The sequence below is a fragment of the Pseudophryne corroboree genome, chromosome 10 (assembly GCF_028390025.1).
Source record: "Pseudophryne corroboree isolate aPseCor3 chromosome 10, aPseCor3.hap2, whole genome shotgun sequence".
NCBI lineage: Eukaryota > Metazoa > Chordata > Amphibia > Anura > Myobatrachidae > Pseudophryne > Pseudophryne corroboree.
In genome coordinates, this window is record NC_086453.1 from 296,655,987 (window position 1) to 296,678,034 (window position 22,048).

The 22,048-nt window shown below is 48.7% G+C and overlaps 1 protein-coding gene across 7 annotated transcripts in view; it reads right to left on the reverse strand.

Annotated features, from left to right (window-relative positions):
* The window catches only part of ZBTB48 (zinc finger and BTB domain containing 48), a 67,891-nt gene that overhangs the window by 17,955 nt on the left and 27,888 nt on the right, over positions 1-22,048 (reverse strand). For all 7 annotated transcript variants that reach the window (XM_063943401.1, XM_063943398.1, XM_063943400.1 and 4 more), the window contains exons 6-7: positions 20,492-20,578; positions 19,880-20,034 (exon numbers count right to left, since the gene is read on the reverse strand). In XM_063943401.1, the coding sequence (XP_063799471.1) occupies positions 19,880-20,034; positions 20,492-20,578 (242 nt within the window). The remainder of the gene's footprint in view (positions 1-19,879; positions 20,035-20,491; positions 20,579-22,048) is intronic.

A 22,048-nucleotide genomic window follows, 5' to 3' on the forward strand; every position in this document is an offset into this window, starting at 1 on the left:
GCTCTGCTCTATCCTTGTGGAACACGAGATAAGGGCTCTTACAGGACAAGGCCCCTAATTCTGAAACACGACTTGCTGAGCCCAAGGCCAACAAGACAGTCTTCCATGTCAAATACTTAATGTCCACCCTGTGTAAAAGGTTCAAACCAGTCCGATTGGAGAAAGGTCAGAACCAAATTAAGATCCCACGGCGCTGTGGGAGGCACAAAGGGTGGGTGCATATGAAGGACACCCTTCAAGAACGTCTGGACTTCAGTGAGAACAGCCAATTGTCTCTGGAAGAAAATAGACAAGGCTGAGATCTGAACCTTGATGGAGCCTAAGCGTAGACCCATATCCACACCTGCCTGCAGGAAGATTAAGAACCGACCCAGATGAAAGGCCACAGTAGAGTACTGTCGAGCCTCACACCAAGACACATATTTCTTCCATATACGATGGTAATGTTTGGACGTGACCACAGTCCTGGCTTGGATCATAGTTGAAATAACCTTGCCAGGGAGACCTTTTCTGGCCAAAATCTCCCGCTCAGCTTCCATGTCATTAAACGTAGCTGCGATAAGTCTTAATAGACGAACGGCCCTTGCAGAAGAAGATCCTCCTGAAGCGGAAGAGGCCAGGGTTCTTCGAGGGAAATGGCCAGGAGGTCCGCATACCAGGCCCTGCGGGGCCAATCTGGGGCAATCAGAATTGCCTGAACGCGTTCTTGTTTTAGTCTTTTTAGAACTCTGGGAATGAAAGGAATTGGTGGGAACAAGTAGACCAACTGGTTAACCCACGGTATTGTCAGAGCGTCCACCGCTGTGGTCTGTGGGTCCCTTGTCCTGGGAGCAGTAGCACAGCAGCTTCTTGAGCCTAGAAACCATCATGTCGATCTGCGTCAGCCCCACCAATGAAAGATCGTGTCCGCTGAGGAAGTCTGCTTCCCAGTTGTCCACACTCGGTATGAATATGGCCGATATGGCCCTGGCATTGCGCTCTGCCCAGAGGAGAATCCGGGACACCTCTCGCATTGCGCCCCTGCTTTTTGTCCCTCCCTGACAGTTTATGTAGGCCACCACCGTGGCGTTGTCCGACTGGACCTGTATGACTTGATGTTGAAGGAGAGAAGAGGTCTGTAGCAGGGCATTTTAAATTGCTCGGAGTTCCAGAATATTTATCGGAAGAGAAGTCTCCTGAGGAGACCACTTTCCTTGGAACTGAGCCACGTGAGTCACCGCACCCCAACCTTGGAGGCTCACGTCTGTAGTCAACAGAATCCAAGCCTGAAATCCGAAGTGTCAAACCCTCCACCAGGTGGGAGATCTGCAACTACCACAATAGGGAAATCCTGGCCTTTGGTGAAAGGTATATCCTCTGGTGCATGTGCAGGTGTGACCCTGACCATTTGTCCAGCAGATCTAGCTGGAACGGACAGGCATGGAATCTTCCATACCGAATTGCCTCGTAGGCGGACACCATCTTTCTCAGGAGGCGTATGCAAAGATGCACGAGATCTTGGTTGGCCTGAAGTAGTCCTTAACCAGACCTGGGTGAATCGCAGAAGTCGGTCTCACACCCTGGGTTCCCCCAGAGGGAGGCCTGCCCCGTCATAAAGCAGGCTTGTCGTGTTTAGAAGCAGGCTGACGGGCAGCCCAGGATTGTTTTTCCCTGGGCTTAGTGGTTATAGAAGCACGGGATTGTCTCAGGTATGCTTGACCTTTTGCTTTCCCTTGAGGCCGAAAGGAGCGAAAAGTGGTACCTTTTGCCTTCTGTGCAGAAGTATTAGTATTCGGGAGAAAAGCAGTCTTAGCAGCCGCTAAATCAGTCACAATCTTATTGAGCTCTTCCCCAAATAGGATGTCACCCTTAAAAGGGAGTACCTCCAAATTCTTTTTGGAGTCCAGGTCCACCTTCCACGACCTCAACCACAGAATACGGAGAGTCAGGATGGATGTAGTCGATGCCTTGGCCGCCAACACACCTGCCTCAGACACCTCCTGAATGTAATAGGCGGCGGTGGTAATATGAGACAGGTATTGTCTGGCAGTGTCAGATATATCTTGAGGCAGCTCTTCCTCTAATGCCTGAACCCACGCTTCAATTCGTTTTGCAGCCCAGGAGGCTGTAAGGGAGTACATAGAGACTTCAGGCAACCCTCCACACACTTAACTGTCGGTTCCTTCAGTGAGGCGACAGTGGTGACAGGTAGAGTAGATGACACCACGAGACGGCTGACACGTGAAACCACCGGCGGTGAATTTTCCCATTTGTGTTACACAACTCAGAAGGGATAGGATAACAAGCTACCATCTTTTTAGATAGGGAGAATTTTTTTCCTGGCGAAGACCAGGGTTCTTGACGTATGTCTACTACATGGTCAGACTGTGGTAATGTTTTAGTTACCTTCTGACGTTTAAACTTATCAGGTTTCTTAGACACAGTAGTTGTATCCACATCATCATCTATTTGTAGGATTTGCTTAATACTGTAGCAACCACTAAGTCAGGGGACCCTCTCCTCCTCCGCACACTCCAAAATGTTGGCCTCTCTAGCACCGTCCTTGACTGGTTTACCTCATACCTCACTAACCGCTCCTTCTCTGTGTCTGCCTCCGGAACCACCTCACACCCTTCCATCCTTCCTGTTGGTGTCCCTCAAGGTTCTGTCCTAGGCCCCCTTCTGTTCTCCCTGTACACCTCTTCCCTGGGTGCGCTCATTAACTCCTTTGGCCTTCAATACCACCTCTATGCTGATGACACACAACTCTACCTCTCCTCTCCTGATCTGTCCCCCTCTGTCCTCTCTCAGGTCTCCAGCTGCCTCTCTGCCATCTCCTCCTGGATATCTGAGCGCTCTCTGAAGCTCAACATGGATAAAACTGAACTTATTATCTTTCCCCCAGCCAGAGCAACACCCCCTACAAATATCTCTATCACTGTTGACAACACTATCATCTCCCCCGTTTCCCTACTCCGCTGCCTGGGCGTCACTCTTGACTCCTCCCTCTCCTTTGCACCCTACATCCAAGCTCTGGCGCAATCTTGTCAGTTCCAGCTACGCAACATTGCTTGCATCAGGCCATTCCTCTCCCAGAGTGCAACTAAACTTATCATCCACTCACTGGTCATCTCGCGTCTTGACTACTGCAATGTGCTCCTCACTGGCCTCACTTGCTCCCCTCCAATCTGTCCTCAACTCCGCAGCTAGGCTCATCTTCCTCTCCCGCCGCTCCACTTCTGCCACTCCCCTTCGACAAAATCTACACTGGCTCCCATTCCCCTACAGAATCCTCTTCAAACTCCTCACCCTCACATACAAGGCCATCTCTAATTCCACTGCTCCCTACATCTCCAACCTCCTCTCCCTTCATACACCCTCCCGCCCACTACGGTCGGCTGATGACCGTCGCCTCTCCTCTGCCTTGGTCACTGCTTCCCATGCACGAGTTCAGGATTTTGCCCGTGCTGCACCCCTTCAGTGGAATGCGCTCCCCCGCTCCATTAGACTCTCCCCAACCTTGCAAAGCTTCAAACGGGCACTGAAAACCCACCTATTTATCAAAGCGTACCCCTCCAATGCATAACCTAGTCCTTAGGCTGCTCCTCCATCCCCCTGCCCCATGCCTTGGACATCTCTGCTTTGCTCGCATACCACCATCAGGCTTCTACCTGCTTGCTTGCACCTCATGTCATCTGTCTGTTGCCCCTCCCCACTAGATTGTTAGCTCTTCAGAGCAGGGCCCTCTTTCCTCGTCTAAGCCCTCTTCTTGACACATTTCACTTAGCGACCATCTTTACCTGCTTTTTCTCGTGCTGGTAAATGGCCCCTCTCTATCTATGGCCGCCAGCCCCAAGTAGTACAATGATTACTCCTTCGCTACTTACATCTAAGCTGTATTATGTTTTGAGAATTGTGGTGCTCTTTGTTACCTGCACTCCATTTTTGTTATTTATTTACTGTTATGCTAAGTTTTGTCTCCCTGTACTGTCCTTTGTACGGCGCTGCGAAACACTTGTGGCGCCCTATAAATAAAATGTAATAATAATAAGATTTTACTTACCGATAAATCTATTTCTCGTAGTCCGTAGTGGATGCTGGGGACTCCGTCAGGACCATGGGGAATAGCGGCTCCGCAGGAGACAGGGCACAAAAGTAAAAGCTTTAGGATCAGGTGGTGTGCACTGGCTCCTCCCCCTATGACCCTCCTCCAAGCCTCAGTTAGGATACTGTGCCCGGACGAGCGTACACAATAAGGAAGGATTTTGAATCCCGGGTAAGACTCATACCAGCCACACCAATCACACTGTACAACCTGTGATCTGAACCCAGTTAACAGCATGATAACAGCGGAGCCTCTGAAAAGATGGCTCACAACAATAATAACCCGATTTTTGTACCAATAACTATGTACAAGTATTGCAGACAATCCGCACTTGGGATGGGCGCCCAGCATCCACTACGGACTACGAGAAATAGATTTATCGGTAAGTAAAATCTTATTTTCTCTAACGTCCTAGTGGATGCTGGGGACTCCGTCAGGACCATGGGGATTATACCAAAGCTCCCAAACGGGCGGGAGAGTGCGGATGACTCTGCAGCACCGAATGAGAGAACTCCATGTCCTCTTTAGCCAGGGTATCAAATTTGTAGAATTTTACAAACGTGTTCTCCCCCCGACCACGTAGCTGCTCGGCAGAGTTGTAATGCCGAGACCCCTCGGGCAGCCGCCCAGGATGAGCCCACCTTCCTTGTGGAATGGGCATTTACATATTTTGGCTGTGGCAGGCCTGCCACAGAATGTGCAAGCTGAATTGTACTACACATCCAACTAGCAATCGTCTGCTTAGAAGCAAGAGCACCCATTTTGTTGGGTGCATACAGGATAACAGCAAATCAGTTTTCCTGACTCCAGCCGTCCTGGAAACCGATATTTTCAGGGCCCTGACAACATCTAGCAACTTGGAGTCCTCCAAGTCCCTAGTAGCCGCAGGTACCACAATAAGCTGGTTCAGGTGAAACGCTGACACCACCTTAGGGAGAAACTGGGGACGAGTCCGCAGCTCTGCCCTGTCCGAATGGACAATCAGACATGGGCTTTTGTGAGACAAAGCCGCCAATTCTGACACTCGCCTGGCCGAGGCCAGGGCCAACATCATGGTCACTCTCCATGTGAGATATTTCAAATCCACAGATTTGAGCGGTTTAAACCAATGCGATTTGAGGAATCCCAGAACTACGTTGAGATCCCACAGTGCCACTGGAGGCACAAAAGGGGGTTGTATATGCAGTACTCCCTTGACAAACTTCTGGACTTCAGGAACTGAAGCCAATTCTTTCTGGAAGAAAATCGACAGGGCCGAAATTTGAACCTTAATGGACCCCAATCTGAGGCCCATAGACACTCCTGTTTGCAGGAAATGCAGGAATCGACCGAGTTGAAATTTCTTCGTGGAGCCTTCCTGGCCTCACACCACGCAACATATTTTCGCCACATGTGGTGATAATGTTGTGCGGTCACGTCCTTCCTGGCTTTGACCAGGGTAGGAATGACCTCTTCCGGAATGCCTTTTTCCCTTAGGATCCGGCGTTCAAACGCCATGCCGTCAAACGCAGCCGCGGTAAGTCTTGGAACAGACATGGTACGTGCTGAAGCAAGTCCCTTCTTAGCGGCAGAGGTCATGAGTCCTCCGTGAGTATCTCTTGAAGTTCCGGGTACCAAGTCCTTCTTGGCCAATCCGGAGCCACGAGTATAGTTCTTACTCCTCTACGTCTTATAATTCTCAATACCTTGGGTATGAGAAGCAGAGGAGGAAACACATACACCGACTGGTACGCCCACGGTGTTACCAGAACGTCCACAGCTATTGCCTGAAAGTCTCTTGACCTGGCGCAATACCTGTCCAGTTTTTTGTTCAGGCGGGACGCCATCATGTACACCTTTGGTCTTTCCCAACGGTTCACAATCATGTGGAAAACTTCCCGATGAAGTCCCCACTCTCCCGGGTGGAGGTCGTGCCTGCTGAGGAAGTCTGCTTCCCAGTTGTCCACTCCCGGAATGAACACTGCTGACAGTGCTATCACATGATTTTCCGTCCAGCGAAAAATCCTTGCAGTTTTTGCCATTGCCCTCCTGCTTCTTGTGCCGCCCTGTCTGTTTACGTGGGCGACTGCCGTGATGTTGTCCCACTGGATCAATACCGGCTGACCTTGAAGCAGAGGTCTTGCTAAGCTTAGAGCATTATAAATTGCCCTTAGCTCCAGTATATTTATGTGGAGAAAAGTCTCCAGACTTGATCACACTCCCTGGAAATTTTTTCCCTGTGTGACTGCTCCCCAGCCTCTCAGGCTGGCCTCCGTGGTCACCAGCATCCAATCCTGAATGCCGAATCTGCGGCCCTCTAGAAGATGAGCACTCTGTAACCACCACAGGAGAGACACCCTTGTCCTTGGAGATAGGGTTATCCGCTGATGCATCTGAAGATGCGATCCGGACCATTTGTCCAGCAGATCCCACTGAAAAGTTCTTGCGTGGAATCTGCCGAATGGAATCGCTTCGTAATAAGCCACCATTTTTCCCAGGACTCTTGTGCAATGATGCACTGACACTTTTCCTGGTTTTAGGAGGTTCCTGACTAGCTCGGATAACTCCCTGGCTTTCTCCTCCGGGAGAAACACCTTTTTCTGGACTGTGTCCAGAATCATCCCTAGGAACAGCAGACGTGTCGTCGGAAACAACTGCGGTTTTGGAATATTTAGAATCCACCCGTGCTGTCGTAGAACTACTTGAGATAGTGCTACTCCGACCTCCAACTGTTCTCTGGACCTTGCTCTTATCAGGAGGTCGTCCATTTTCTTCGTGACAGTTCTGTACCACGAACCTGAGATACCCTTGGTGAGAAGGGCAAATTGGGACATGGAGGTAAGCATCCCTGATGTCCCGGGACACCATATAGTCCCCTTCTTCCTGGTTCGCTATCACTGCTCTGAGTGACTCCATCTTGATTTGAACCTTTGTAAGTGTTCAAATATTTCAGATTTAGAATAGGTCTCACCGAGCCTTCTGGTTTCAGTACCACAATATAGTGTGGAATAATACCCCTTTCCTTGTTGTAGGAGGGGTACTTTGATTATCACCTGCTGGGAATACAGCTTGTGAATTGTTTTCAATACTGCCTCCCTGTCGGAGGGAGACGTTGGTAAAGCAGACTTCAGGAACTTGCGAGGGGAAACGTCTCGACTTTTCAATCTGTACCCCTGGGATACTACTTGTAGGATCCAGGGGTTATGTACGGCCCCAGCGTCATGCTGAGAACTTGGCAGAAGCGGTGGAAGGCTTCTGTTCCTGGGAATGGGCTGCCTGCTGCAGTCTTCTTCCCTTTCCTCTATCCCTGGGCAGATATGCTTATGGGGACGAAAGGACTGAGGCTGAAAAGACGGTGTCTTTTTCTGCATAGATGTGACTTAGGGTAAAAACGGTGGATTTCCCAGCAGTTGCCGTGGCCACCAGGTCCGATGGACCGACCCCAAATAACTCCTCCCCTTTATACGGCAATACATCTTTGTGCCGTTTGGAATCTGCATCACCTGACCACTGTCGTGTCCATAAACATCTTTTGGCAGATATGGACATCGCACTTACTCTTGATGCCAGAGTGCAAATATCCCTCTGTGCATCTCGCATATATAGAAATGCATTCTTTAAATGCTCTATAGTAAATAAAATACTGTCCCTGTCCAGGGTATCAATATTTTCAGTCAGGGAATCCGACCAAGCCACCCCCGCGCTGCACATCCAGGCTGAGGCGATCGCTGGTCGCAGTATAACACCAGTATGTGTGTATATACTTTTTAGGATATTTTCCAACTTCCTATCAGCTGGCTCCTTGAGGGCGGCCGTATCTGGAGACGGTACCGCCACTTGTTTTGATAAGCGTGTGAGCGCCTTATCCACCCTAAGGGGTGTTTCCCAACGCGCCCTAACTTCTGGCGGGAAAGGGTATACCGCCAATAATTTTCTATCGGGGGAACCCCGCGCCTCATCACACACTTCATTTAATTTATCTGATTCAGGAAAAACTATAGGTAGTTTTTCCACACACCACATAATACCCTTTTTTGTGGTACTTGTAGTATCAGAAATATGTAACACCTCCTTCATTGCCCTTAACAAGTAACGTGTGGCCCTAAAGGAAAATACGTTTGTTTCTTCACCGTCGACACTTGAGTCAGTGTCCGTGTCTGTGTCGACCGACTGAGGTAAAATGGGCATTATAACGTCCCTGACGGTGTTTTAGACGCCTGGACAGATACTAATATTTTTGCCGGCCGTCTCATGTCGTCAACCGACTTGCAGCGTGTTGACATTATCACGTAATTCCTTAAATAAGCCATCTATTCCGGTGTCGACTCCCTAGAGAGTGACATCACCATTACAGGCAATTTGCTCCGCCTCCCAACATCGTCCTCATACATGTCGACACACACGTACCGACACACAGCACACACACAGGGAATGCTCTGATAGAGGACAGGACCCACTAGCCCTTTGGGGAGACAGAGGGAGAGTTTGCCAGCACACACCAAAAACGCTATAATTATACAGGGACAACCTTTATATAAGTGCTTTTCCCTTATAGCATTTTAATATATGTAGTCATATCGCCAAATCAGTGCCCCCCCTCTCTGTTTTAACCCTGTTTCTGTAGTGCAGTGCAGGGGAGAGCCTGGGAGCCTTCCCACCAGCATTTCTGTGAGGGAAAATGGCGCTGTGTGCTGAGGAGAATAGGCCCCGCCCCCTTTTCGGCGGGCTTCTTCTCCCGTTTTTCTGAGACCTGGCAGGGGTTAAATACATCCATATAGCCCCCAGGGGCTATATGTGATGTATTTTTAGCCAGAATAAGGTACTATCATTGCTGCCCAGGGCGCCCCCCCCAGCACCCTGCACCCTCAGTGACCGCTGTTATGAAGTGTGCTGACAACAATGGCGCACAGCTGCAGTGCTGTGCGCTACCTTATGAAGACTGAAAAGTCTTCTGCCGCCGGTTTCTGGACCTCTTCATTTTTCGGCATCTGCAAGGGGGTCGGCGGCGCGGCTCCGGGACGAACCCCAGGGTGAGACCTGTGTTCCGACTCCCTCTGGAGTTAATGGTGTCCAGTAGCCTAAGAAGCCAATCCATCCTGCACGCAGGTGAGTTCACTTCTCTCCCCTAAGTCCCTCGATGCAGTGAGCCTGTTGCCAGCAGGACTCACTGAAAATAAAAAACCTAACAAAACTTTTACTCTAAGCAGCTCTTTAGGAGAGCCACCTAGATTGCACCCTTCTCGGCCGGGCACAAAAATCTAACTGAGGCTTGGAGGAGGGTCATAGGGGGAGGAGCCAGTGCACACCACCTGATCCTAAAGCTTTTACTTTTGTGCCCTGTCTCCTGCGGAGCCGCTATTCCCCATGGTCCTGACGGAGTCCCCAGCATCCACTAGGACGTTAGAGAAAATAATAATAACCCGAGTTGTAGATGCCTCGTCAGAAGCAGCTGTATCAGTGTGACGGGTCAGTATACTCCCCATCCTCATCAGAAGCATCTTCTGAGAGATTAGTGGATTGTGAGGAGGAAGTGGTCTGCTTAGATGACCCCTTGACACCAGAGTGACTTGGGGTAGGTTTATGTCTAACCAAAGATTGATTCAATTGTGCAACTGGGTAGACAAATTACCTGCCCAAGGCGGATTTACCATAGGGACAATACGTGGCTGCAATGGCACAGGAGGTCCCATATGGGGCGTAAGACACGTCACAAGCTTATTGAGCATAGTAGAGAACGCCGCCCAAGGTGGCTCCTGATTGGTTACAGGAGCTGTGGGCTGACTGGGAGATGTATGGCACATATTACACAGACCATCATTCCAAGCTTCCCCCTCAGGCAAATCCCTGGCGCATGTGCTGCATGATACAGGAGCGTTCGTGGATTTCCCGCCCTTTGTGTTAGACATTTTAGTGAATGCAACCGCAGAGCGTATGAGTATGATACAGCCAGACAGAGTACAATACCTGCGAATAAATCCCCTAGTATGCGACAGCGTACACAGTACACAACACCAGCGTCTAAATCCGATACTATGTGACTGCGTACACAATACACAACACTAGCGAATAAATCCGGTATGATGTGACTGAGTACGCAGTAGAATACACTTTAACGGTAAATACTGTGCAGCACTATATATGAGACCGACGCACCTCATCCTAGGGTACAGAATACAGTGATAGATATAGCTGGGAAACACAAAGTTAAATCCACACAGCAGACACAAGCACACACAGTCACAATGCAGATAATTATGTAAGACAATAAAACTGCACTGGAAATAAATATATTTATATATATATATATATATATATATATACATATATATATATATATATATATATATATATATATATATATATACTCCTACATACACACACACACACACACACACACACACACACACACACAGTGGGGCATAAAAGTATTTTGACAGCCACAGATTGCGCAAGTTGACCCACTTAAAAAGATGAGAGAGCTCTGTAAATTCCATCATAGGTACACTTCAACTGTGAGAGACAGAATCTGAAAAAAATAAATGTAAAAAAATAATAAGAATTTACTTACCGATAATTCTATTTCTCATAGTCCGTAGTGGATGCTGGGGACTCCATAAGGACCATGGGGTATAGACGGGCTCCGCAGGAGACATGGGCACTCTAAAGACTTTAGAATGGGTGTGCACTGGCTCCTCCCTCTATGCCCCTCCTCCAGACCTCAGTCAGAGAAACTGTGCCCAGAGGAGACAGACAGTACAAGGAAAGGATTTTTGTTAATCTAAGGGCAAGATTCATACCAGCCCACACCGTATAACCTGGAATATACACAACCAGTTAACAGTATGAACAAAACAGCAAATCAGCCAAAGACTGATCTTAACTGTAACATAACCCTTATGTAAGCAACAACTATATACAAGCCTTGCAGAAATATGTCCACACTGGGACGGGCGCCCAGCATCCTCTACAGACTAGGAGAAAAAGATTTACCGGTAGGTTTAAAATCTTATCTTCTCTTACGTCCTAGCGGATGCTGGGGACTCCGTAAGGACCATGGGGGTTATACCAAAGCTCCAAACCGGGCGGGAGAGTGCGGATGACTCTGCAGCACCGATTGAGCAAACATGAGGTCCTCATCAGCCAGGGTATCAAACTTGTAAAATTTTGCAAAGGTGGTTGAACCCGACCAAGCAGCTGCTCGGCAAAGCTGTAACACCGAGACGCCTCGGGCAGCCGCCCAAGAAGAGCCCACCTTCCTAGTGGAATGGGCCTTTACCGAATTTGGTAACGGCAATCCAGCCGTAGAATGAGCCTGCTGAATCGTGTTACAGATCCAGCGAGCAATAGTCTGCTTAGAAGCAGGAGCGCCAACCTTGTTGGCCGCATACAGGACAAACAGTGCTTCTGTTTTCCTAATCCAAGCCGTCCTGGCTACATACATTTTTAAGGCCCTGACTACATCCAGGGACTTGGAATCCTCCAAGTCTCCCGTAGCCACCGGCACCACAATAGGTTGGTTCATATGAAACGATGAAATCACCTTAGGCAAAAATTGAGGACGCATCCTCAACTCTGCTCTATCCACATGGAAAATCAGATAGGGGCTTTTTGAGACAAAGCCGCCAATTCGGACACCCGCCTTGCAGATGCCAAGGCCAACAACATGACCACCTTCCAAGTGAGAAATTTTAATTCAACTGTTTGAAGAGGCTCAAACCAGTGGGATTTTAGGAACTGTAACACCACGTTAAGGTCCCAAGGTGCCACTGGGGGCACAAAAGGAGGCTGGATGTGCAGCACTCCCTTTACAAAAGTCTGGACTTCTGGGAGAGAAGCCAATTCCTTCTGAAAGAATATAGATAGGCCGAAATCTGTACCTTAATGGAGCCTAACTTCAGGCCCATATCCACTCCTGTCTGTAGAAAGTGGAGAAAACGGCCCAAGTGGAAATCTTCCGTAGGAGCATTCTTGGCTTCACACCAAGATACATACTTCCTCCAGATACGGTGATAATGTTTCGCCGTCACCTCCTTCCTAGCCTTTATCAGAGTAGGGATGACTTCCTCCGGAATACCTTTCCCAGCTAGGATTCGGTGTTCAACCGCCATGCCGTCAAACGTAATTGCGGCAAGTCTTGGAATACGTAGGGCCCCTGCTACAATAGGTCCTCCCTGAGAGGAAGAGGCCATGGATCTTCTGTGAGCATCTCCTGAAGATCTGAATACCAGGCCCTTCGAGGCCAATCTGGAACAACGAGTATTGTCCGAACTCTTTTTCGTCTTATGATTCTCAATATTTTTGAGATGAGAGGTAGAGGAGGGAACACATAGACCGATTGAAACACCCACGATGTCACCAGGGCGTCTACCGCTACTGCCTGAGGGTCCCCTTGACCTGGCACAATACCTCCGAATCTTCTTGTTGAGGCGTGACGCCATCATGTCTATTTGAGGAAGTCCCCAAAGACTTGTTATCTCTGCAAAAACATCTTGATGAAGTCCTCACTCTCCTGGATGGAGATCGTGTCTGCTGAGGAAGTCTGCTTCCCAGTTGTCCACTCCCGGAATGAAGACTGCTGACCGAGCGCTTACGTGATTTTCCGTCCAGCGAAGAATCCTGGTGGCTTCCGCCATTGCCACTCTGCTCCTTGTCCCGCCTTGGCGGTTTACATGAGCCACGGCTGTGACGTTGTCTGATTGAATCAGAACCGGTAGGTCGCGAAGAAGATTCTCCGCTTGTCGTAGGCCGTTGTATATGGCCCTTAATTCTAGAATGTTGATGTGTAGACAAGCCTCCTGGCTCGACCATAGTCCCTGAAAATTTCTTCCTTGTGTGACTGCTCCCCATCCTCGGAGGCTCGCGTCCGTGGTCACCAGAACCCAGTCCTGAATGCCGAACCTGCGACCCTCTAGAAGGTGAGCACTCTGCAGCCACCACAGGAGAGACACCCTGGCCCTGGGGGACAGGCTTATTTTCTGATGAATTTGAAGATGGGACCCGGACCACTTGTCCAGAAGGTCCCACTGAAATGTCCTCGCATGAAACCTGCCGAAGGGGATCGCCTCGTAGGTCACCACCATTTTTCCCATTACTCGAGTGCATTTTAACAGGTCTCTGATCATGTTCGGGAGTTCCTGGGCTTTTTCCATCGGGAGAAAAACCCTCTTTTGTTCCGTGTCCAGAATCATGCCTAAGAACGATAGCCGAGTCGTTGGAACCAACTGTGACTTTGGTAGATTTAGAATCCAGCCATGCTGCTGGAGCACTCTCAGGGAGAGCGACACGCTTTTCAGCAACTGATCTCTCGATCTCGCTTTTATCAGGAGATCGTCCAAGTACGGGATAATTGTGACTCCTTGCCTGCGCAGGAGCACCATCATTTCCGCCATTACCTTGGTGAAAATCCTCGGGCCGTGGAAAGCCCAAACAGCAACGTCTGAAACTGGTAATGACAGCCCTGTACAGCGAATCTCAGGTACGCCTGATGAGGGGGATATATGGGGACATGAAGGTATGCATCCTTTATGTCCAGTGACACCATAAAATCCCCTCCTTCCAGGCTGGAGATAACTGCCCGGAGCGATTCCATCTTGAATTTGAACTTTTTCAAGTACAGGTTTAGGGATTTTAGATTCAGAATGGGTCTGACCGAGCCATCCGGTTTCGGAACCACAAACAGGGTTGAATAGTACCCCTTCCCCTGTTGAACTAGGGGAACCTTGACAATCACTTGCTGTTGACACAGCTTTTGAATTGCAGCTAAAACGCTCTCCCTTTCTGGGGGAGAAGCTGGTAAAGCCGATTTGAAAAATCGGCGCGGAGGTACCTCTTCGAATTCCAGCTTGTAGCCCTGGGATACAATTTCCATCGCCCAAGGATCCACGTCTGACTGAACCCAGACGTGGCTGAAGAGTCGAAGACGTGCCCCCACCGGCACGGACTCCCTCAGTGGAGCCCCAGCGTCATGCAGTGGATTTAGTAGAAGCAGGGGAGGACTTCTGCTCCTGGGAACTAGCCATGGCAGGCATTCTTTTCCCTTTACCCTTACCTCTGGCGAGGAAGGAAGAGCCCCGACCTCTTATGGATTTATGCGACCGAAAGGACTGCATTTGATATTGTCGTGTTTTCTTTTGCTGTGGGGGAACATAAGGCAAAAAAGTAGATTTACCCGCGGTAGCTGTGGAAACCAGGTCCGCGAGACCTTCCCCAAATAACTCCTCACCCTTGTAAGGCAAAACTTCCATATGCCTCTTTGAGTCGGCATCACCCGTCTATTGGCGGGTCCACAGGGCTCGCCTAGCAGAAATCGCCATGACGCTGGCTCTTGTACCTAGTAGCCCAACGTCTCTCTGAGAGTCTCTCATATATAAGACTGCGTCTTTAATGTGACCTAAGGTCAATAAAATGGTATCCCTATCTAGGGTATCAATGTCAGCTGATAAGGTATCTGTCCAAGCTGCTACCGCACTACAAACCCAAGCCGATGCTATTGCCGGTCTGAGCAAAGCACCCGTATGTGAATAAATTGATTTTAAGGTAGTTTCCTGTCTGCGATCAGCAGGATCCTTGAGGGCCGCCGTGTCTGGAGACGGTAGCGCCATCTTCTTGGACAAGCGCGTTAAAGCCTTGTCCACCCTGGGCGAGGATTCCCACCGTACCCTGTCCTGTGCAGGGAAAGGATACGCCATAAGAATCCTCTTGGGAATCTGCAGTTTTTTCTCTGGAGTTTCCCAAGCTTTTTCAAATAACGCGTTCAGCTCATGAGATGGGGGAAAGGTTACCTCAGGTTTCTTTACCTTATACATGTGTACCCTCGTGTCAGGGACAGAGGGGTCATCTGTGATATGCAAAACATCTTTTATTGCAATAATCATATAGTGAATACTTTTGGCCACCCTTGGGTGTAACCTCGCATCATTGTAGTCGACACTGGAGTCAGAATCCGTGTCAGTATCAGTGTCTGCTACTTGGGACAGGGGACGTTTTTGAGACCCTGAAGGGCCCTGTGACACAGTCAAAGCCATTGATTGACTCCCTGTTTTATCCCTGGACTCTGCTTTGTCCAATCTATTATGTTATAAAGCCACATTTGCATTTAAAACATTCCACATATCCAACCAATCAGGTGTCGGCGTTGCCGACGGAGACAGCACAACCATCTGCTCCACCTCCTCCTTAGATGAGCCTTCCGCTTCAGACATGCCGACACACACACACTCAGGGATATATCTATATGAAGACAGTCCCCCAATAAGGCCCATTGGAGAGACAGAGCGAGAGTATGCCAGCACACACCCAGTGCCACCGGAATAAAATCCCAGTTAGTATTCAGATTATATATATATATATATATACACATATACATATATACATACACACACACACACTCACTGCGCCAATAAAATGTGCCTGCCCCCCCCTCTTTTTTGCTCTCTGTAACCTTGTTCAGCAGGGGAGAGTCCGGGGAGCTAGCTTCTCTGCAGTGTGCTGTGGAGAAAATGGCGCTGGTTAGTGCTGGAGGACCAAGCCCCGCCCCCTCACCGGCGGGCTTCGGTCCCGCTCAAAATTATTTATACTGGCGGGGGTTTATTAATATACTGCCTCTGCAGTATCTCCTTTATATGCCAGTGTCCCTAGAGGTTTTTATTGCTGCCCAGGGCGCCCCCCCTGCGCCCTGCACCCTTACAGTGCCCGCTGTCTGTGTCTGTGTGGGAGCAATGGCGCGCAGCGTTACCTCAGTGAAGATCTGAAGTCTTCTTTTCTTCTTAATACTCACCTGGCTTCTATCTTCCGGCTCTGTGAGGACGACGGCGGCGCGGCGGCTCCGGGACGAACGGCGAGGGTGAGACCTGCGTTCCGACCCTATGGAAATAATGGTGTCCAGTGGCCTAAGAAGCAGAGCCTATCATTTAAGTAGGTCTGCTTCTCTCCCCTCAGTCCCACGATGCAGGGAGCCTGTTGCCAGCAGTGCTCCCTGAAAATAAAAAACCTAACAAAAAGTCTTTTACAGAGAAACTCAGTAGAGCTCCCCTACAGTGCACCCAGTCTCCTCTGGGCACAGTATGAGGTCTGGAGGGGCATAGAGGGAGGAGCCAGTGCACACCCATTCTAAAGTCTTTAGAGTGCCCATGTCTCCTGCGGAGCCCGTCTATACCCCATGGTCCTTACGGAGTCCCCAGCATCCTCTAAGACACAAGAGAAACTAGGAAATCACGTTGTATGGATTTTTAAACAATTTATTTGTATATTCTTACGGAAAATAAATATTTGGACAATCAAAACATTTAACTCAATACTTTGTAATATAACCTTGGTTGGCAATGACAGAGGTCAAACGGTTCCTGTAGTTCTTGACCAGGTTTGCACACACTGTAGCAGGTATTTTGGCCCACTCTTCCATGCTGATCTTCTCTAGATCAGTCATGTTTTGGGGCTGTCACCAGGCAACGCGGACTTTCAAATCCCTCCACAGATTTTCTATTGGGTTGAGGTCTGGAGACTGGCTAGGCCACGCCAGGACCTTGAAATGCTTCTTACGGAGCCACTCCATAGTTGCCCGGGCGGTGTGTTTGGGGTCATTGTCATGCTGGAAGACTCAGCCACGTTCCATCTTCAATGCTCTTACTGAAAGAAGGAGATTTTTGACCAAAATCTCACGATACATAGCCCCATTCATCCTCTCCTTAATACGGATCAGTCGTCCTGTCCCCTTTGCAGAAAAGCAGGCCCAAAGCATGATGTTTCCACCCCCATGCTTCACAGTGGGTATGGTGTTCTTGGGATGCCATTCATCATTCTTCTCCCTCCAAACACGGCGAGTGGAGTTTATACCAAAAAGTTTGATTTTGCTCTCATCTGACCACATTACATTCTCCCAATCCTCCTCTGGATCATCCAGATGGTCACTGGCAAACTTTAGACGGGCCTGGACATGTGCTGACTTAAGCAGGGGGACCTTTCTGGCGTAGTGCGTTACTAATGGTAACCTTTGTGAGTGTAGTCCCAGCTCTCTTGAGTTATTGACCAGGTCCCCCTGTGTAGTTCTGGGCTGATTCCACACCGTTCTCAAGATCATTTATACCCCACGAGATGAGATCTTGCATGGAGCCCCATGTCGAGGGAGATGTTCAGTGATCTTGTATTTCTTCCATTTTTTAATAATTGCACCAACAGTTGATCTCTTCTCACCAAGCTGCTTGCCTATTGTCGAGTAGCTCATCCCAGCCTTGTGGAGCGCTACAATTTTGCCCCTGGTGTCCTTAGACAGCTCTCTGGTCTTGGCCATGGTGGAGAGGTAGCAGTCTGACTGTTTGAAGGTGTGGACAGGTGTCTTTTATACAGATAACCAGTTCAAACAGGTGCCATTAATACAGGTAACGAGTGGAGGGTAGTAGAGCTTCTTAAAGAAGAAGTAACAGGTCTGTGAGAACCTGAAATCTTGCTGCTTGGTAGGTGTCCAAATATTTATTTTCCACAAGAATATACAAGTAAATGGTTTAAAAATTGTACAATGTGATTTCCTGTTTTTTTTTTCAGATTCTGTCTCTCACAGCTGAAGTGTACCTGTGATGGAAATTACAGAGCTCTCGTTTTGAGTGGGTCAACTTGCACAATCGGTAGCTGTCCAATTACTTTTTTGCCCCAGAGAGAGAGAGAGAGAGAGAGAGAGAGAGAGAGAGAGAGAGAGAGAGAGAGAGAGAGAGAGAGAGAGAGAGAGAGAGAGAGAGAGAGAGAGAGAGTGTGTTATATATATACACACACACATATATATATACACACATATATATATAGATAGATAGATATGTAGATATACAGGTTGAGTATCCCATATCCAAATATTCCGAAATACAGACTTTTTTGAGTGAGATAGTGAAACCTTTGTTTTTTGATGGCTCAATGTACACAAACATTGTTTAATACACAATGTTATTAAAAATATTGTATTAGATGACCTTCAGGCTGTGTGTATAAGGTGTATATGAAACATAAATGAATTGTGTGAATGTAGACACACTTTGTTTAATGCACAAAGTTATAAAAAATATTGTATTAAATGACCTTGAGGCAGTGTGTATAAGGTGTATATGAAACATAAATGCATTCTGTGCTTAGATTTAGGTCCCATCACCATGATATCTCATTATGGGATGCAATTATTCCAAAATACGGAAAAATCCAATATTCAAAATACCTCTGGTCCCAAGCATTTTGGATAAGGGATACTCAACCTGTATATATATATATATATATATATATATATGTAGATCTCAATGCGCGGCCCGCATTACAGTATATTCTTGCACAGGTCCACTTGTTCTTAACACGGTCTTATTATTGACATGTAGAATACGCAAGTGTCTTTAAAATCACGGCGCTGATGTACAGGCGGATTTACAGAGGAGACCTTGCCCTGCAGTCCCAGAGACCAGTTGCAGCTAATCATAGAAGATGGCGCCCAGTGTCTCAGTCAGGAAGAGTGTGAGGCAGCTCCAGGGCAGGAACACCAGCAGCAGATGGCGCCCAGAGCTGAGGGAGGGTCTACAGGTCAAGCGCCTTCTCCCCTATGCTGGTCCTCAACACCTGGTACTATGGAGTCTTATTAAAGTGGATATTTATATATCCGACCTGTGCTCCCATGCCCTGGTGGATATAGTCTGGTCCCTGCTCTGTTACAGTGTCCATGCCAGCGTCGCAGTCCGTCTCCTTGGACTGCGACCGGAACGCGATTTAATGGCAGGTCCTGTCTGGGGGGGCCATCTTACCTCTTCCCTTCAGTAGCAGCCACGCGAACCAGGAGAGCGTCTGTAACCATGTACCTAGAGCAGGAGCATCTCCGCCGCAAGTACCCGGGAACAGAGCCAGCGGGAGTATGCGTCGCCGCTGGGGAGGTGACAAAGCCGCAGCACAGAATGTGACATGTAAGTGCTGCGGCCCTTGAAGTCTTCTAAAAGCTTTTTCAGGGATGCCCAGTGCAGCCCCCCTGTTAAGTGACCTGCTTTTGCAGGCACCAACACGAAACTGAGCTCACAGTGCTTGGAGGAGGGGTTATAGAGGAGGCCCCAATGCATCCTGGGACAGTCTAAACCTTTAGCCTGTTGGTGCCTGGATCAAGATCCATCTCTACACCCCAGATGTCTCCCTGTGGAAACCAATGTACCCCGCTGCAGAAATTGGGGTTAAAACCCCTTTCTAGCGTCAGCGCCAGTGTGGACTTACACAGAGGGACAATATCAGCACTTAAGCTGTGAGCCCGCCACCCTAACGCGGCCATCAGAACCGGGGACCAACTAACTGGACCCCAGCTTTGTACTCACCACCAGCGTCTTCAGCATAGCAATTAGGGGTGGCGGCATGCTGTGGGGGAGAGCGCTCACCGCTGTGGGTGAGTGAAACAACCCCCTTCAGGAGCTAAGTCCTGTCAGCGGGGATCCAGACCATTCACCCTTCAAGAGGCTGGTACCGGTCCCCCCAAGTCCCACAACGCAGACAGACTGATGACAACCAGTTCTGCCTGAAAATAATAAACTAAAACAACATTTTTGAATAACTCTCTCTGGAGCTCCAGAGAATGCACCCGGCTCCATGGGCATATTTTTCTAAACTGGGTCTGCGGGAGGGGCATAGAGGGGAAGAGCCAGCACTCTCTGAAGAAATTTAAAGTGCCAGGCTCCAATGGACCCCATCTATACCCCATGATACTAGACCATCCCAGTATACCCTAGGACGTTAGAGAAAGCCAGATATTGATGCTGCTTGGTAGCAATCATTTATTATAATATAACAGAACACTGTGGCTTGCAGACGGGAAGTGCTGACCTGTGCTTGGCTTTGATATGCATCTGTAAGCCGCTTCTGCTGGAGGCCCTGTGCCCGCACTCCTCACACACAAACAGCTTCTCCCCCCGGTGTTTGAAGGCTTCATGAAGGCGGAGTTCAGTTCGTGTAAAGAAGCATTTTCCACACGTTGGACACTACAACACAACCACAGGTTAGCAGCAGCTGCTGGTAGTACACGTGAGCCGATGATCAGAAATGATCATACGTACACAAAAGCACAAACAGCTACTGTGAAACTGACTGCATTTCATGCATGTAATAAGTGGCTTCTCCAGCTGGGACATACGTCAATAGGAGGGCCTCTCTAACACATAGGTTCTCAAACTCTGTTCTCAAGGACCGCCAACAGTTCACGTTTGCCAGGTCTCCTCACAGAATCACAAGTGGAATAATTAGCTCCACCTGCCGATCTTTTAAAATGTGTCAGTGACTAATGAGTACACCTGTGCACCTGCTACGTGACCCGAAAAACGTGAGCTGTACGGGATCCTGAGGAACAAGCTTGAGAACCACTGATCTAGCAAATGCGATGCCTAGGAGATCACAGTGCAGGAAAAGGAGGTCTACTTACACCCCACAGGGGATACTCACAGCATGAGGTTTGGGTTCTCCATGCATTTTGATCATGTGGCTCTGAAGATGTTTTTTCTGCATGAATTGTTGGGGACATATAGAACACTGAAAATATTGAAAAGAGAAAAAAAAAAAAAAAAGGTAAGAGGGTTTATGTGAGGAAAATGCACAGGAATTTGGCACTAAGGTTATTTGTACTGAAAGTGGCCCAATATTCCTGAACAGACAGTGTGGCAGGCTGCCAGGTAGTTAAAGAGATATTTATTTAACCACTTAACTGGCATGGTCAGATCACACGTGACCATGCCACTCCACTATGTCCCCCAGTTTTTGACAAGGAGATGCGTTCTGCACATGTGCATCATATATTTTAAAAATATATTTTTAAACTATATTAAATATTTTTTTAAACAAAAACAATGTTATGAACGGTTTTGAAGGGAAAATCGTCAGTTAAGGGGTATATTCAATAAGAGTCGGCTCCATTCCGACACATGCAGCTGTCGGAATGGACCCGACAACCCCTATTCAAAAGAGCGGCCAAATCAGACTGTCGGATTTGGCAGCTCCCGTTGTCATGTCCTGCCGCTGCTGTCAGCAGCGGGGGAAGCTGTCACCGGCGCCTGGGGGAGGGAGCTGTCTGCAGCGCCGGGAGGAGGTGAGGAGGAGCAGCGGCTGCAGCAGCGTAACAACGAGGCTCACGGCAGCGTCCACCCGGCTCCAGCCAGTGGGACCTTGCTTGCTGGAGCCGGGTGGACGCTGCCGCTGGGTCCCTGCTCTCCCCGCTGCTCCCCCGCCTCCTGCTCTCAGCTCCCTCATCTCAATGCGACTTTTTTTAAAGTCGGATTGAGATTGTCGGAAACGGGTCTAAAACCTGTCGGGTTTGGCCCCGCTTCCGACAATGCACGCTGATCGGCGGCAGAAGCCGCCGATCAACGTGCATTCCGACAAGTCGGGTTTCCAGACTTGTCGGAATAAATGGGGCTGTAATGAATAGGTCGGAACCCCTTCCGACCTAAAACTGTCGGAAGCTGCCGTCTTTACGACAAGACGGCAGCTTCCAACAGTTATTGAATATACTCCTAAGTGGTTAAGAAAAGTGATAGGTTCCTTTAATTTGCCAGCTCCGACTGACAGGCGAGTAACCGACAGTAGAGAGACCTGGTAAATCCTGAGAGACTATGTTTGGGACCCGGATTCTACTGACGCAGACACATCTGGTGCCGCCCTGCCCCTTAATGGAACAGCTCACATGTACATTTAGCCAATGAAAACACTTCAGAGGTCAAGGCTGCAAAATCAATACCAACACAGGTAATACAAAGCAACAACAGCCACAAGACGACGACACAGAGAGCATAAAACAGGGGAAGCCTCAGCAGAGTGATGACCGTACAGAACAAGGAGACCTTTACACTTATTTAATGAAAATAAGACCCAGGGGCAGATTTATGAAGCATGGAGAACTGATATAGCAGAGATAAGTGGAAGGTGATAACACACCAACCAATCATTACGCATTTGAAAAATGACAGGAGCAGACTGGCTGGTGCGTTACCACCGTCCACTTATTGC